The sequence below is a fragment of the Entelurus aequoreus genome, linkage group LG27 (assembly GCF_033978785.1).
Source record: "Entelurus aequoreus isolate RoL-2023_Sb linkage group LG27, RoL_Eaeq_v1.1, whole genome shotgun sequence".
In the NCBI taxonomy this organism is placed as follows: domain Eukaryota; kingdom Metazoa; phylum Chordata; class Actinopteri; order Syngnathiformes; family Syngnathidae; genus Entelurus; species Entelurus aequoreus.
This window is the reverse complement of record NC_084757.1, coordinates 25,659,995-25,678,758: the sequence shown is the minus strand read 5'-3', so window position 1 is coordinate 25,678,758 and position 18,764 is coordinate 25,659,995. Positions and strand designations below refer to the sequence as shown.

General features: G+C 39.7%; 1 protein-coding gene across 8 annotated transcripts in view; it reads left to right on the top strand.

The window, feature by feature from the left end:
* The window catches only part of LOC133644590 (zinc finger protein GLIS1), a 256,829-nt gene that overhangs the window by 196,276 nt on the left and 41,789 nt on the right, over positions 1–18,764 (top strand). For all 8 annotated transcript variants that reach the window (XM_062039213.1, XM_062039214.1, XM_062039209.1 and 5 more), the window contains one exon: positions 10,865–11,030. In XM_062039213.1, the coding sequence (XP_061895197.1) occupies positions 10,865–11,030 (166 nt within the window). The remainder of the gene's footprint in view (positions 1–10,864; positions 11,031–18,764) is intronic.

The following is an 18,764-nucleotide window of genomic DNA, read 5'->3' as shown; positions in this document are numbered from 1 at the left end:
CCGTAGCTAAAGTGCTTCGCCGATGTATTGTCGTGGAGATAAAAGTCACTGTGAATGTCCATTTCGCGTTCTCGACTCTCATTTTCAAGAGGATATAGCATCCGAGGTGGTTTGAAATACAAATCCGTGATCCACAATAGAAAAAGGAGAGAGTGTGGAATCCAATGAGCCAGCTTGTACCTAAGTTACGGTCAGAGCGAAAAAAGATATGTCCTGCACTGCACTCTAGTCCTTCACTCTAACGTTCCTCATCCACGAATCTTTCATCATCGCTCAAATTAATGGGGTAATCGTCGCTTTCTCGCTGTCGCTGCATTGAATAACAATGGGGAATTGTGAGGAGCCCTTCAGCCTGTGACGTCACGCTACTTCCGGTACAGGCAAGGCTTTTTTTATCAGCGACCAAAAGTTGCAACTTTATCGTCGATGTTCTCTACTAAATCCTTTCAGCAAAAATATGGCAATATCGCAAAATTATCAAGTACAACACAGAATGGATCTGATATCCCCGTTTAAATAAAAAAAATTCATTTCAGTAGGCCTTTAATTAGTCATTATTAAGTACTTATTAATGCCTTATTCTGCATGGCCTTATTATACAACCAGTAAGCCATTAACTAAGAGTGTTTCCTCAATAACCTCAGAATTATTGCTTATTAGTAACCCTAACCCTAACCTTGACCCTGACCCTTATATGTTCCCCGAATGTCCAAATAACTCTAAATTAAGTATTTGTTGCTTCAATAAGCAACTCATTTATGGTGAATATGTTCTCCATATTAAAGTGTTACCGAAAACGTATATAAAAAGATTACAGCGATGAAACAGTAATTTTCCCCATCTGTATGCCAATGCTAAAAAAGTGAACAGCGTATTGGAAATTTTCACTCTTGTACAAGTTTTTCCAAAATATCAGTCATCTAAAACGTTTTGCGGGTGTATGAAACATAAAGCATTGAAAATTAGAAATGTAATGTTATAGATTATCGTAATGTATCCCATCTGGATGTGCACTACCAAGTGGGAAAGTTTGTGCATTGACGTTTCATCCACTCGAAAAATGCCAACACGGACGAATGAGATGCCATTTTTGGACCATGTTGAAAAGTTTCTAATGCTTGGCTCTACATATGGGTAGACCTGTGTTTATTTACATTTCTAATTCTGACATTTATTTCTTGCGACAACCAATCACTTCATTTTTTATTTTATAGTCCAAGGCTCTATCATTTGAATCTGTCTTCTTTTGCAAATACCGCAAAAAAGCTCTTTGGCAATAAGCTCGTAAAGGAAACGTTTATTCATCATGTGCAGCCGTCCATTTTTTTCCATCACCGAACGTCAACACCACTTTGTATTAGGACTAAGAGAAATACATTATGAAGATATTAAAGACCAGAGCGATGCCTCGCAGGCCTCCCAGGATTGTGGACACATCTGTCCTTGTTTTGTGCCTGTAGCCCATCCAGGATCCCCGGTGCTGCCTCTTATTGTTGCTGGAACTCCATTGACAACGCTCAACATGTCTTTGAGTCTTGGCTTTCCAGCCTCACCCACCCTCTGTTCCTGGACCTCCTTTTGAAAAAAAAAAAGCCCCCCGAGGAGATGGCTTGTCGGCCAAAGTGTTCAAAGGTGCATCCCAGTTTAAAATGTTGGCATTTAGGTTCCCCCATTTACATGAACTCCACTTTGTTGTGCCAATAGGATGCGTGTTAGAGCAAGCGTCCATCCTGTCATTAACGCTCGAAAGTGACTCACGCTTCCAGTCAGCTCAGTTCTCACCCGCTATACATTTTCTCTCCTTTCGGAGAAGCCCCTCTGGGCTTTATGGAACTTAATTGGAGCGTTTTTTTGAGAACAGGACGGACTCATCGTCCTTTTATTAGCCTTTACATGCACCCGCTGTTATTTCGAGTGGCTGTGTACTCCTCTCTGTCTCAAACTGACGACCCTTTGGAGCAAGTGAGCATAAAAATTGTCCAGACCATAATCCAACACTAAGTTTAACAAGAGTGCCGTCCCTTTGCTTTCCAAAGTGGAACTAGTGATGAAATTGAGGCAGTCCCAGGACCTATTTGTCGACTGCGTTCGACCAATGTTATAACAGATGTTGGGGCTAAAGGGGAAAAACATTTAAGGGTGCGTGATTGATGATTTGGGCATTATGAATCCGGCTTGTAACCATTTGAGAGGGCTGTCACATCAAGGACATAGCACGCGTCTACTTGAAAACAGCTGCACCTGGTGGCAAGCATTTGGTAACCTTTCATCCCCTTTTTTCTTCTTCTTTTGTCACGCAGTCACTAATCTGGATGCTCTCCAATGTTATGGCAAACAGTCAGTAAAATCACTAGTTTAAATTAAAGTCAACATGTTAAGATATGAAGTCAACAGCCCATGGCTGGTTAACTTAGCATTGCACATTGTCAAACAACTTATTTTGTTTAGCAGGGCTGCGATGCTCATGGTCAGGGTTCGTACGGGTGCTTAAAAACCTTGAAAATGCTTGGATTTTTTTGATGTGTTTTCAAGGTTTTGAAAAATGCTTGAATTTTGGGTGAAGTGCTTGTAAATGCTTGGAAATGTTCATCATATTTCTCAGCAGTTTGACTCAATAAGCAAATTATAAAATGGAAAAAAATAAAATAAGTTTCCTTAAAAATGAAAGCTACACGCTTGATCTGTTGACTTTGCACGAGCCCTTACATGAGGTTGTTGTCATGTACTGTATATACGGCTCTGTGTCGCCCCCAAGAGGACAGTGGTGCATCGGTCCATCATGCCGGGAGGTTGTCGTTTTAATGAACATTGGATGGAAATTATTAGTCCATTATTGGACTTGTTTGTACTGTGAAGGTCATGTAATGTATAATTTGTAACCTTTTTCACAACTTAGAGCTGAGTTGATATGATTGATTTTGTAGTTTTTACACATATGCATTTCTTGCTCTATTATTTTCGTTGTCTACTTAACTTGTCTGGCTTCAGTGAAAGCAAAAAAAGTTAACTTTTGTCTTTTTGTTAATTTGTTATCATAGCCACAGTTATAAGGCTAGATATGCTTAATGAAAGGTGACTGAGGTGTTCTGAAACAAACAAAATATTTTCCTTTATGTTATTATGTGGAATGTGGAACAGTTTTTTTAATAAATGAGTGAAATTTAAAGTTTGAGGGTGCGTGTATTTATATCACATTATGCAGTTTACAAGCACAAACACGGTGTGAATCAATCCGTGCTGTTCAGTGTCATTGAGTGCTGTAAGTAAGAAAAAGAACAATACATTTGAAAAACCACACAAATGGAGACATGTTTGCAAACACCAATGACATTGAATAGTCTACAGAAACACTGCTTCATTTTCTGTGCCCCATTCAGTTAATGATTACTGCTGGTTCAATGTTAGGCTTAGGTTGTAGCAGATATTTCGTATTTTTCCTACAGACAGCATTTGGTGACCTCAAACAACAAGGCTATGGATTGATTCTCACTGGTTTTCTCCTTTTGAAGGGTACTGGAAAAATTGGAAAATTTATCTTGAAAGTCCTTAAAAAGTGCTTGAATTTGGCCATGGAAAAGGTGTACGACTTGCAAATATATTAAAGATTTAAGGTGTTTAAATTGTACAATGTATATCCTAAACCATCTGAACAAAAAATTCCACGTATTAGTTTTGTTATGGCTAACAAAGCAAATTAGTGGAATATCTAATGATTCTAATCTAACTCCCTTGAGATATTCAATTTTCTTCTTCTTGTTCTTCACTAATATCATTATAATTATTATTTTGCCAACTAAAACTATGTTAAGGTTTTTTAGCACACTAAAAAGTATCATACTATCATATCATACCATATCATCAGAGACTAAAGGGATGGCTAACAAAGCAAATTAGTGGAATATCTAATGATTCTAATCTAACTCTCTTGAGATATTCCATTTTCTTATTATTCTTCTTCACTAATATTATTATAATTATTATTTTGCCAACTAAAACCATGTTAAGATTTTTTAGCACACTAAAAAGTATCATATTATCACATCATACCTTATCATCAAAGACTATAGGGATGGGTAGCGTTCACATTTGAACTGATACTGTACCAATTCCCAGTACCTGGGAATCGAAACCGGTACTCAACAGTAGCAATTTCCGGTACTTTTGTTTGTGTTAATACATAATGTTTTTGATTATAAAATTCAAAAAATGTATTGCAACATTTAAATATGAGCTGATTATAACTGCTGTCTAGTTGTTATATCTTGTTTTGTTATCACATTTCTGAGTCTCATTTGTATAACATGAAGTTGTAATTTCAGTTTCAAGTTGAAGACGTTAAATGGCAGTAGTGTATAGTTAATGGTGTGTTGGCTAGTCAGTTCAGTCTTTGTTAAATCTAGGCTTTTGTTGCACCCTAAAAAGTGTTATTACTGTAAGGATTGTACTTATTACGCACCAGCTGTTTGATTGTAATGTACATCTTAGTTGTAGTTTTCATTGACAAATTTGGAGGTGTTGAAATCGCCATGTAAAATTGCTAATGTTAATCAGTAGCATGTCAATATTAAAGGATAAGTAAATTAGCATTAATGTAGTACATTTTTGGGGAACTGTAGCCTAAATGAGCTAATAATGGAGTGTCTTTTTAGGTTAATTTCTTTGTTGGTTTTGAAAGTTGCAACACTACCTCGAGATGGTTTGGCTAAGGTTCCAATTTTTTTGTGTGTAATGTTCTAGTCCGGGACGTGTTTTTTGTGTATGGAGCATGTGTGGTGGGTCAATAAAGTAAACAAGCTGTGGGCCGCAATTGGCTTCCGGGCAGCACTGCCTTAAGGGAATAATGTTCCAGTTAAATTCCCATTATACGTATGTTAAAAATACATATGCAAGAAAATTAATACATACAGTGGTACCTGCTTTTCATTAAGTTGTCTCGGTTATCATAGGGCCAAACAATGCCTGTAGCAAAATCTGTTTGCTCGCGTATCATGCCACAGAATCGATAGCCCAAACAATCCATTTCAATCGCCATTTATTTGTATTTTGCATTGTTTTCTGTATCTGGAACAATCGTTATGGTCTTTAAAATGTATTTTGTGTTCTTATTTTTTGATGTTGGAAAACTGACCTGGATTTACAGTATTTCTTAAGAGATACGTGATTAGTATTTGTACAAAATTAATATTTGTACGAAATTATTATAGTATTTGTATACTTTTTTAACAGATTATTAATGCGGTACCAATGTATATACAGTATGTATATATTATGAAACGCAATTCAAAAATATATGTATAAACAAATGTAACATACTGTACAGTAACATCAAATATCTGTATACAAATATGGACCGGTGTGTTCCAAAAGCATAAATATTATATATAAAATAATATTATTAACCTGCTCAGTGGCCTTGTGGTTAGAGTGTCCGCCCTGAGATCGGTAGGTTGTGAGTTCAAACTCCAGCCGAGTCATACCAAAGACTATAAAAATGGGACCCATTCCCTCCCTGCTTGGCACTCAGCATCAAGGGTTGGAATTGGGGGTTAAATCACCAAAAGGATTCCCGAGCGTGGCCACCGCTGCTGCTCACCGTTCTCCTCACCTCCCAGGGGGTGGAACAAAGGGGTTGGGTAAAATCCAGAGGGTAATTTCACCACACCTAGTGTGTGTGTGACTTTAATTTTTAATTTAATTTATAGAGCACAATTCGTATACAAGGCAATTCAAAGTGCTTTACAGAAAATTAAAAGAATGCAAAAATACAAGTTGATAAAGTCATATTTCAAATTAAAATCTGAAAATACAGTCATCATAAAATCATTCATAATTAAAATAGAATCACTCAAATACTCTAGATAAAATACTTTCAGTTGTCATATGCACAATTAAATAAAAGTGTATTCAGGCTGCATTTGAACATTGCCAACTCACATTTTCAGGAAGACTATTCCAGATTTTAGGAGCATGAAACTTAAACGCAGTTTTACTATGTTTGGTCCTAACTCTGGGCACCGGCAGGAGACCACTACCTGAAGGTTCTCAAAGTTCGAGATGGTTCATATGGCTCTAACATATCAGAGATTAAGTTTGGCACAAGACCATGAAAATACTTTTACACAAGTAGTGCCGTTTTAATGTCTATTCTCTGGGCAACAGGAAACCAGTGCAGTGATCTAAGCACTGGACTAAAATGGTCGTATTTCCTGGTTCTAGTCAGGACTCAAGCAGCAGCATTCTAGATGTACTGCAGCTGCTTTACAGCTTTGTTTAGAGAGAGCCCAGTGAGAAGCCTACTACAGTAATCTAACCTTCTGGAGACAAAGGCATGGATTAGTTTTTCTAAGGCTGATTTAGACAATATTCCTCTGATTTTGGCAATGTTTTACAAATGGTTAAAGGCTGCTGATGTTATTGACTTAATTTGGCTGTTAAAGTTCAAGTATGAGTCCATTATTAACCCTCAATTTCTAACCTGATTATTAGGTTTCAGGGTGACTAATAATTGTTTCTCTTTGCTTTTGTGGGCCAAAGACAATCATTTCTGTTTGTCTGAGTTTAGCTGAAGAAAATTGTTTTGCTTCCACACACTGATCTGTTCCATGCAGCGACAAAGTGAATCAATAGGCCGATCTTCACCTGCCGTCAGTGACACACAGATTTGAGTGTCATCTGCATAGTTGTGGTGGAACACATAGAAGCTGCATATGAATTATGAATGAATTGATTACGTGGACCCCGACTTAAACAAGTTGAAAAACTTATTCGGATGTTACCATTTAGTGGTCAATTGTACGGAATATGTACTGAACTGTGCAATCTACTAATAAAAGTTTCAATCAATCAATCAATCAATTATTTGACCGAGTGGCAGCATGTACAAGTTGAACAATAGGGATCTCATAATCGGGCCCTGAGAAAATCCCACATAGCCATTCGGTCAGAGACACAGTTACCAATTTCAACAAAGTATGTACTGTGATCGAGATATGACTTGAATTACTTCACCCATAAAATCCAATAAATAACCATCCAAAAACCGGCAACAATACTCATTTACATTTTGTGACTTGAATATTAACCAATTATTACTGATATTGTTATTACAATGGCTAACGCAGACAAAGTATTTATAGCGGCGCTGTGATCATTACAGTTTTTCCCTATGTTTACATCGAGTGGTCTACTGCTTTCTCGCTTCCTTACTCTTTGTAAGTTTATTAAAGATCATAAATCATGCACCTCACCTGGACAGAAGTCGTCTGAGGAGGTATTCCGACAAGTTGGTACACTTTGACAGCCATTCAGGGCTTGGAAATGGTGAGAACGACACGAAAAGAAGCTTGGTACCCCCACCGACTCCATTTTTTCGTGAGGATTATGGTTGTTCTTCATCTAAAGGGGAATATATGAACATCCTAGCAGTCGGCATCCTAATGACAGGGGACATTGCAGAGTAAGTGATGTTTTATTATGTTTATTGGCTCTTATGAAGTCTGCAGTGATGAAGGAAAAGAAAAGTAAAGGTGGTACATATTTTAAATTAATGCACCGAATATGCTTAAAATTATCAAAATACGTAAATATTAAATGTTATTATAAATGTGCCTGTTACTACATTACATATATACTTAGATCATGTATATAAAACCTCAATGGAGGTGGTTAGATGTTTTTAAGGGATTTATATCCCACTGGCTCAAACTTTTGATTTCATTTATTATTTAGAATGCAAAAAAATATATAACATAAATTGTCATAATGATTGTGAACGAGAGGCAAAATTCTAAAAATAAGTGCCGTTCCCCTTTAGGAGAAGAACCAGATATTCCCACCAAGTTTTTGAACCTCTGTATCAAGATAGTATGGTCAACCATGTCGAAGGCAGCGCTCATGTCCAGCAGCACCAAGACTGAGACTTTTCCTGCGTCTGTGTTCAGGCGGATATCATTTGTCACCTTGATAAGAGCTGTTTCAGTGCTGTGGTGTGGCCTTAATCCTGACTGGGAAGCATCAAACTTATTGTTAAACAGAAGAAAGTCACTAAGCTGTTGGTGTACAACTTTTTCTAGTACTTTGCCCAAAAATGGCAGATTTGATATGGGCTTATAGTTGTTCAGTACTGTGGCATCAGGACTACTCTTCTTTAGGAGGGGCTTAATGACAGCAGTTTTAAGGCCTTTGGAAATGTTACATCTGAAGTGAGATGTTAAATAGATGAGTGAATTGTGGTAACAAACTGCTCAGCACAGATTTTAGAATTGTAGTGGGTAATGTGACGATCTGTCACTTCACTTCTGGTGGTGGTTCCTTTTTTGGTGTTCGTTTCCTGTCGGCGCTCTTGTTTTTCGTTCCCCTTCCTGCTTTTCTCCCTGAGTGCTCGTTTCCCTCACCTGTCCCTGATTGGCAGCCTGGCACACCTGGTTTCAGTTGCCAATCAGGCTGCTATTTATGCCTGCCTCGCCTGTTCCTTAGTGCTCGAGGATTGACTATGTTGAGAACCTGTACATGTATGACTGCTTCCTCCTATTTTGAGTTCAATAAAGACTCTTACCTGCCCATTGTTCCCCTGTTTCCTGCGTCTTGGGGTCACAACCGCCGCAGCCATGCGGGTTCCTGACATCAAGGCAGCATGTTGATGCACTCATACTGTGGAGGATTTCTTCTTAGTGACAGGAGTGATTGCCTAACCTTGTGGTTAGAGTGACCGCCCTGAGATCGGTAGGTCGTGAGTTCAAACCCCGGCCGAGTCATACCAAAGACTATAAAAATGGGACCCATTACCTCCCTCCTTGGCACTCAGCATCAAGTGTTGGAATTAGGGGTTAAATCACCAAAAATTATTCCCGAGCATGGCCACCACTGCTGCTCACTGCTCCCCTCACCTCCCAGGGGGTGGAACAAGGAGATGGGTCAAATGCAGAGGGTATCAGTGGTACTTTAACTTTAACTTTAAATGTGCCAGCTCTACTTGACTAGCTGGCTGCAGTGGTATCCCAGCATGCACAAGACATTAAAACAACGTTAAGAACTTGTTGAATTAGGTCCTGACGTTGAGCAACTCAAACGTAACGTTGAAACATGTTTTTTGACAACAGTTAATCAATGTTGGGTTCTGACAATGATTTGACAATCACATTTTTTATTCTACAACACAAATACAACGTTCAAACAACATGTTTTTTGACAACGTTTACTCAATGTCAGGTTGTGACGTTGATTTGACCATTGAAATTTGGTCATTTCCCAACCAAATACGAATACAACGTTGAACAAAATGCTCTTTGACAACGTTTATTCAATGTCAGGTTGTGATGTTGATTTGACCATTGAAATTTGGTCATTTCCCAACCAAATACAAATACAACGTTGAACAAAATGCTCTTTGACAACGTTTACTCAATGTCAGGTTGTGAGGTTGATTTGACCATTGAAATTTGGTCATTTCCCAACCAAAGACAAATACAACGTTGAACAAAATGCTCTTTGACAACGTTTATTCAATGTCAGGTTGTGACGTTGATTTGACCATTGAAATTTGGTCATTTCCCAACCAAATACGAATACAACGTTGAACAAAATGCTCTTTGACAACGTTTATTCAATGTCAGGTTGTGATGTTGATTTGACCATTGAAATTTGGTCATTTCCCAACCAAATACAAATACAACGTTGAACAAAATGCTCTTTGACAACGTTTACTCAATGTCAGGTTGTGAGGTTGATTTGACCATTGAAATTTGGTCATTTCCCAACCAAAGACAAATACAACGTTGAACAAAATGCTCTTTGACAACGTTTATTCAATGTCAGGTTGTGACGTTGATTTGACCATTGAAATTTGGTCATTTCCCAACCAAATACGAATACAACGTTGAACAAAATGCTCTTTGACAACGTTTATTCAATGTCAGGTTGTGATGTTGATTTGACCATTGAAATTTGGTCATTTCCCAACCAAATACAAATACAACGTTGAACAAAATGCTCTTTGACAACGTTTACTCAATGTCAGGTTGTGACGTTGATTTGACCATTGAAATTTGGTCATTTCCCAACCAAATACAAATACAACGTTGAACAAAATGCTCTTTGACAACGTTTATTCAATGTCAGGTTGTGACGTTGATTTGACCATTGAAATTTGGTCATTTCCCAACCAACAACGTGGATCCAACGTTGGACACCAACGTTGTCTCAATTTAGAAATACAACTATTTTTCAACGTTGTTTCAAAGTCAGTTTTGAATGACATGTATGTATAATCAAGGTTGTATCAATGTCTTGTGTCTGCTGGGATAAATATTCTTTATTGTAGTATAAATGTGACTATATGTATGACAAAGAATCAGTAGATTAAAACCTCTTTGACATTGTCAAACAAAGTTATTATATATATTGTCTTTGTAGAGGAAGATGCTCTTGTAATGGATTCCATTGTGTACCTAATGATGTGTCCAGTGGGCGTACTGTACATGTGGAATATGCATTATAGTAGGCACCTACACATCCTCATTTGATGAAAGCAGTGAGCATAAACAAATTCATCTGCACACAAAAAATACAAAGGCGAACAAATATCCAGCCCCCTTTACTTTCCAATGTTCTATTATTTGCGCACATGTAACATTTTAGTTCATTATGACGTAATAACGACAAGCAGCTGAACGCAGGGCCCCCGTGGCGGTGAAAATAGCCTACCTTAAATTACAAACAGCACAAATAAGAGAACATTTCATCTGATTGGATGAAGGTTGTCAAAACAAAAGTCCCATTGCCATCAAATGAAAGAAAAGACCGAACGCAGAGCCTTTGAGCGCATTTGGCACATTTAAGCCGAATTAACTTTTGTTTGTCTTTCAAGGCTTGTACGCTGGCTCTGGCATCCCCCACCACAGCGCCTCAGCGGAGCTGCTCTCCCCCGCCGCAAACCCCGCCCCCGCCGCTGACCTGCCCTCCCGACAGCACCGAGACCTCAACAGCCCACGTCACCTGTCCCCGATGGCCGCCATGGAGGGCCCCAGAGACAAGTGAGTCTTATGTGCTAGATTGTGTCCAACTGCTTGATGGGTGGTTAGTATGTTGGTTTCGCCTTCAAATTAGGACAGAAGAGAAACCACAATGCTATGAATGCATCTGTCCAAACATGACGTGCTAATGAACAACAACAAAGGTGAAGATGTCGTTTTAATTCAAGAGGAGACTGAGGGCAGAAACAAAACGGGCCGCAAGAGCATGGCGGACTGTGGATTGTAGTACTGCAACTTGCAGTGCTAATGCACAGCAAAGGTTAAGGTTAAATACAAGGTTGAATACAAAACTGTTGCATGTACAGGAGGAGGAGATGGCACAGACAGGAGGGATATAGTATAAGCTCTATTTATTTATATGCATACACTATAGATATATATATAAATAACAAATAATAATATTAATAATCAAGGGAATGGAGTGTGACTAAATCCATTAGTGCAGGGGTGGGCAATTAATTTTTACCGGGGGCCGCATGAGCTACCCGAGCACTGCTGGAGGGCCACATCGACAATATTTCAATTAAATTTTGCTCAATATTATTTTTGATCATCATCGGCAGTCACTCGTAGTCGAGTATGACTGTCCTCAGAATGGATGGATTCCCATTCGGGAGGACGCCTGCGCGTGACGTCTTTTAGCGTGGGGAGACTGATGCGCCTGCAGCCACCACACGGTCCTTGGCAGAGAGGGGCCTTGATCCAGTGGCATGGATCCATGACGACTGGAGACCACTCTCTGTTGCAGCCTTCATCCGCCTTCAGTGCCGTTGTGACATGCAGTGTCATCCTCCGCCACTTCCACCGTTGAGGTCTTTGAAATGCTATTCAACCCATAGCTGGGACCCTGACAGGTACTACCACCCAGGTCAGAGTGGACCTGGGAGCAATGATGACTGAGGGGTAACTCCACCTTCCCCAAAACTCCAAAACTCCCGAACTGAAGCCTCATCACCGGATGCAGTTTTGAGTCATACCCAGGACAATTATTTTTGATATATACCGTAAGATAAATAATAATAATAATAATAATTAATAATAATAGTAATACTTCAACATAGTGTGTGTAACAGCATTCCATGACTAATATAAATAAATTAACATTAATAATAAATGACAGTAAAATAAGCACACGTATGACTGAGGAGTCATAGTGTAACTTTGTGTGGTGTTTGAGTTGTCCGACTTTTTGTGTGGCCATAAACGCACCAGTGGTTTAGTGCTATGCGTGTTGGTGACAGATGACAAGTTGGTTTTGGCCTGGTTTGTACGGCAGAAAATGACTAGTTTTTCGAGATAGAATTGTTTTACTCATGTTTTTGGTGTGGTTATGTCCGAATATAAACAGTTTTGTTCAATAAAGTGATCGATATAATTCCTGTCCTCGAAGCATCTCGATAGACGTTACAATAATTGAACGGTGTTCAATTGAACGGTGTTGACGAACACCATTAGGGCCGCTTGTTGTCACTGTCACTCAAAGTTGCATTGCAAAATTCCATAGAATAAATATGTTTATTTTGTTTAGAATTCAGATGGGATTTGATTTGGTGCGCGGCATATACTTGCTGCGCGCAGCGGACGCTTGAGCAGTGCGCAATTGCGCAGGCACGCACCTTAGGTGAGGGGACGTTGCTTTGCAGTTCATGTGTTGTTGAAAACACGGCATTCCTCATCAACTTTTCTCTTTTTGGCGTCTCGGGTGTAAACCGTGCATCACTTGTCGCTGCATGTGCACCTTCACTCGCAGGTTACACACGGACACACGCCCATAAATAATACTTTTCAAAATAAAAGCAGCACAGTTGTATTGCGCGCAGGACATAGATGTTTTTTCAACTTTATTTTGTAATTGCAGTTGTTCACATTCACTCACAATCACGCACACGCATACGTCCACACAGAAGTAATACAAATAACGATTTTCAAAACAAAAGCAGCACCGTTGTATTGCACACTCGACATAGATACTTTTTTAAATTTATTTTGTAATTTATAATTGGCCTCACGCGGGCCGGACAGGGACGCACAAATGCCCAGGTCTGCATTAGTGTATGGTGTGTGACTGTGTGGGAATTAACTGCTAAATGTTACCGTGAGTGTTGAGCGAGAGAGGCGGAAGTCCAAAAGGGGCAGAGCAGGCTCGTAGATCCGTGAGCAGTCAGGAAGTCGGGGGCTATAGCGAGGCGTCGAAGGTGTCCAGGCGGGGAGTCGAGATCCAAGAGGCAGCCAGGTAAGCAGAGGGAACGCGGGAAGCCGAGACACACTGCTCGTAACGTGGGAACGAAGGCAGGCTGCAGGGAGGACGACAGGTGAGCAGAGGGAACGCGGTAAGACGAGACACACAGCTCGTAACGTGGGAACGAAGGCAGGCTGCAGGGAGGACGACAAGGAAGGACACGAGACAATTCAACACGACGGTGGAGAAACACAGAGAGAGTGCGTAGAGCTTGTTTAGTCGACTTACTGTACTGGAACAGATGACTACGTTCCGGCGCAGGACAGCAGGTTGTGCAGGCTTATGAAGGCAGGTCCTCTGATCAGCCACAGGTGTGCTGATTGCTGGTGATTGATTGCAGCTGCTTGTTGCCGCCGGACTGACACGCGCCTGGCCCGCTCCTGGAAGTGCGCTCTGCGCAGCGCACACATGAATGCACCCAGGCCGTGACAAAAACGCCAGCTACAGCAAAATGGAGACTGTGGAGTATAATTTTCAGGGATTCAAACTTCTGAGAAAACCCTCGCTTGAGACTTCATGGCGTGCGGCACAGTTTTATGACTTTAAGTAGACCTTGGCTGGTAACACATTTTGATGGACAATACGTTGTCCTGCAAATTATTGCTGATAAACTATATTATTTCCAGCATTATTTGGAGAGCAATTTGAGCATGAATGTAATCATAATGTATAATCATAATGCAAGCTACCATTTCAAATTTACGAAAGAGTGCCAACAAATTAAATGCAGCCTGTAGAGTTTAATATAACCTGTCATTATTCACTTGAATATGATTGTAGATATGTCAAGTTTCCCTTTACTTCAGAGTGTAAGGTAGGGATTAGCTGATACATAACTGATTATTATCAATGGGCAATACAAATCATATTATACATCATTATTATTAGTGCATCTCCTGGGAGTTTAGTCCCCCCCCCCCCCCCCCACACACCTCCACCCCTGTCTTTAAAACCTATTGAAGCCTCTGTTTCTAACTTTAATTGAGGGTCTTTGAATGCACCACAGTTATGTTATGTTAAATGCGATGCAAAGGTGAAACTTGAACATTACTTTCTCTTATACTGCCACTAATAGATGTATTATATTTTTACCTTTTTTAAATGGTAAATGGATTATACTTGCATAGCGCTTTTCTACATTCAAAGTACTCAAAGCGCTTTGACACTACAACCGAATTCGCCTACTAAGGTACTTTAACTTTAACTTAACTTAATGACGCAGCATCAGAAGCAACTGAGGGTTCAGCATCTTGCTCAAGGATGTTTTAACACGGTCACAGGGGGATCTCATCACCTATCACCTCAGCGTTGTTGCAAAATTCTAGTGCTGTGTGAGAATGTTTAAATGTGAGCTTTGATGACGTCTGTGTTGAGTAAAACCTGCTATCTAGGAGGAACAAACCATTCTGCAGTTTTGATTGAATTTAATTTGATTCAAGAAACTCCATTATTGAACTTTCAAGGCTATATTTACTTTATATTAACATTTATATAATCATTTCTTATAACTTACATATTTAAAGCTGGGGTACTTGAATCTTGTGTCACCAGGCAGAATTCAAACTCTAAATCTTGCCTTCCACTCTGTGCACCTCGCTGATAGTCCCTCCCAATCTTCTCCTCTCTGGAAGTGCATGAAATCGGGCACGAGAGCTGTACGTGCACAGGTATACAGTCGTGGTCAAAAGTTTACAAACATTTGTAAAGAACGTAATTTCATGGCTATCTTGAGTTTCCAATAATTTCTACAACTCTTATTTTTTTGTGATAGATTGGAGCACATACTTGTTGGTCACAAAAAACATTCATGAAGTTTGGTTCTTTTATGAATTTATTATGGGTTTACTGAAAATGTGAGCAAATCTGCTGGGTCAAAAGTATACATACAGCAATGTTAATATTTGGTTACATGTCCCTTGGCAAGTTTCACTGCAATAAGGCGCTTTTGGTAGCCATCCACAAGCTTCTGGTTGAATTTTTGACCACTGCTCTTGACAAAATTGGTGCAGTTCACCTAAATTTGTTGGTTTTCTGACATGGACTTGTTTCTTCAGCATTCTCCACACGTTTGGGAAGGCCATTCTAAAACCTTCATTCTAGCCTGATTTAGCCATTCCTTTACCACTTTTGACGTGTGTTTGGGGTCATTGTCCTGTTGGAACACCCAACTGCGCCCAAGACCCAAACTGCGGGGTGATGATTTTAGGATGTCCTGAAGAATTTGGAGGTAATCCTCCTTTTTCATTGTCCCATTTACTCTCTGTAAAGCACCAGTTCCATTGGCAGAAAAACAGGCCCAGAGCATAATACTACCACCACCATGCTTGACGGTAGGAATGGTGTTCCTGGGATTAAAGGCATCACCCTTTCTCCTCCAAACATATTGCTGAGTATTGTGGCCAAACAGCTCAATTTTTGTTTCATCTGACATCACATGGACAAAGATAAGACCTTTTGGAGGAAAGTCCTGTGGTCAGATGAAACAAGAATTGAGCTGAACATTAGATTACCTGTCTAGAAGGAAAACAGCCATTTGTGCATCCAAAGTTAGTCCAAGACTGACTTGAATACGCCGTACCAATATTTATTCCAGTTTTGGCTCTTTGTTTTTTTTTAATGTACAGCGTCTTTCTTTTCTTCACCTGATTTCCTCTTTTTGGGTTTTTTAGCAGTATATGCTGTAACAGCAAGCGCAGGTATTGCGATCTTTCCATGTGGGTGTTGTGCACCCACGCTTTACTGCAAACAAGTTCGCTTCTTGCACCCGCGTCACTATAGATCGCGTAAGCCAATGAGGAGGCTCCATTGTTGGCCCTCCTTTCTCTAAATGCTTTGGTTGGATCTGGAGGGATTGACCGCCCCAAATGATTTTGTCTTCCGGTGTTTTATTTACTAAAATACTTATTTGTAAGGCACAGGCAGCACACAGACATACCATTTTTTTCAGATACAATATAGATACTTTTTTTTTTCATTAAAGCAGTGTTTTTCAACCACTGTGCTGCGGCAATGATGTGTTGTTGTTGAGTGTCGGTGCTGTCTTGAGCTCGGCAGAATAACCGTGCAATACTTTTCCATATCAGTAGGTGGCAGCCGGTAGCTAATTGCTTTGTAGATGTCGGAAACAGCAGGAGGCAATGTGAAGGTAAAAAGGTATCTAATGCTTAAACCAAAAATAAACAAAAGGTGAGTGCACCTAAGAAAAGGTATGAAGCTTAGGGAAGGCTATGCAGAACGAAACTAAAACGTAAATGGCTACAAAGTAAACAAAAACAGAATGCTGGACGACAGCAAAGACTTACAGTGGAGCAAAGACGGCGTCCACAATGTACATCCGAACATGACATGACAATCAACAATGTCCCCACAAAGAAGGACAAAAACAACTGAAATAGTCTTGATTGCTAAAACAAAGTAGATGCGGGAAATATCGCTCAAAGGAAGACATGAAACTGCTACAGGAAAATACCAAAAAAAGGGAAAAAGCCACCAAAATAGGAGTGCAAGACAAGAACTAAAACACTTCACACAGGAAAACAGTAAAAAACTCAAAATAAGTCAGGGTGTGATGTGACAGGTGGTGACAGTACACCTACTTTGAGACAAGAGCTATAGTCATGCATGCTTGGTTATGGTTTAAAGTCATATCCAACAATTGCAACGACTTTTTACTGTCAACTGAGTTCGATTTTTAATGATTTCTGCTGGTGGTGTGCCTCCAGATTTTTTCAACGCAAAAAATGTGCCTTGGCTCAAAAAAGGTTGAAAAACACTGCATTAAAGAATATAACTTAGGTACCCCACCTTTTAAGTGACAAAAAAATGTGTCAATCTCCCCACTTACCCCTCCACTTACCTTGATCTTACACTGACAACTTGTCCCCATGGAGAATCTAGTTTGACAATAAGAGGCTGAAATTCAGCCAATTAGAAGTAGCTAAGGCTTGGCTGAATTTCTAGAAATGTGTGAGGAGTCGAGGTGTGGCAAGAGTGCGTGTGAAAAGCGTAATTTGCGTGACTTGCGTTGGCAGCCTTGTATTTTGCAGCAACCTGGGCTAAAGCACTACAGCAGGGTAGGCTGACGTTAGCCTGTCAAGTGAATTTTAATACAAAACATGCCGCTCAAGCTAAGCTAACATTAGCATGCAAGTCAAGTTGAATCAAACATGGGCTGCTGCAGCAAAGTGGTGAGTGGGGTATAATGTTACAGCATCCAGACAAGCTAAAATTAGGTACTCAAGTTTAATCAATTCACAACAGAATTCATCTCTAGACACTTTTACACATTAAAGCGTTTGGTGACAGAGGCATGTAAAAACTCCCTCTAACCGCAGCGAGACTTAGGCTGCTACATTTACACTGCAATTTAGATTTTTTTTTGTCAAATCCCATCTTTTTATGTAGTCGTTCACATTACAAAAAAATACGATGTCTAATGTGAACGCAATCTCTGCTGGCCTAACATAGCCAGAAATCATGATCATAATTAAAGATAAAAGTAATTTTTAATTTACTTTCCCTAAATATCTAAAGTATTCATATTCTCTTCATGTCATATTATGCTCCTTCCAATGCTGTTGTTTTTAGTTTAGAGTTTGTATCCAATCAGAATTCACCTAGCTTATGTTGCCATGCTGTACCAAATCTTCCCGGAGTCCTTCAGAATCAAGCTGGCCTAACGCTGTGATTGGATACTCACTTGGGAGTCCCAAGTGAGTATCCAATCACAAGTTGCAAAACAGGAAGTGGCACCGGAACCATACGAGCCATAGAAAACCACAGAAAACTCACCGGTACAATAACCACGAAGATAAAGTGTTTGTCTTACACCAAGTAATCTGCTGTGGAGCGACGAAGCCAAGCAATGCAGGTTTAGCGAGCGGTGCGCAGTCCCGCGAAGGAAATACATTTTTGGCAGGCAATCACATTTTGGCACAACATCGGCGGCATAATGGTTTCCCCGCCACTTTCATACGAATCAACCGACTACTGCCACGGTACCACTGGCTTATACGGCATCGAATGGGTTCTACAAATTGTAAGTTCAAATATTTTATTTCTTTATTTTTTCATGTTTCCTTTGTTTTTTACAATTTTTGTATTTGTTTTGAATTATTTTGACAGTACCACATAAGATATGTTTTTATTGCTGAAGTGGGTTTATTAAACTTTAAATGCGCCGAAAAATAGACCCTTTTGTACACTGTTTGTACACACTTGCACGCCCAGTAGCGTGCAAGTGTGTTTCTTTATAGTATCTGCAGTCGTTTCCGTGTGGTGACATAAATTACGATATTTTGAGAGGTGAAGTCGGACTAAGTAGGACATCACTGAAGGCCTAGGAAAGAAACGCACAGCCCGCCACTGAGGTATTGTGTATTTATGTTTTCTTGCTGTTATTAAATGTGCCAATGTTGCTTTGATGACAAATTAACAAATGCTTAGAACCTGCTTTTGCCAATAGAAAAGCATCAATAGTGAGTAGAGCTATGTAG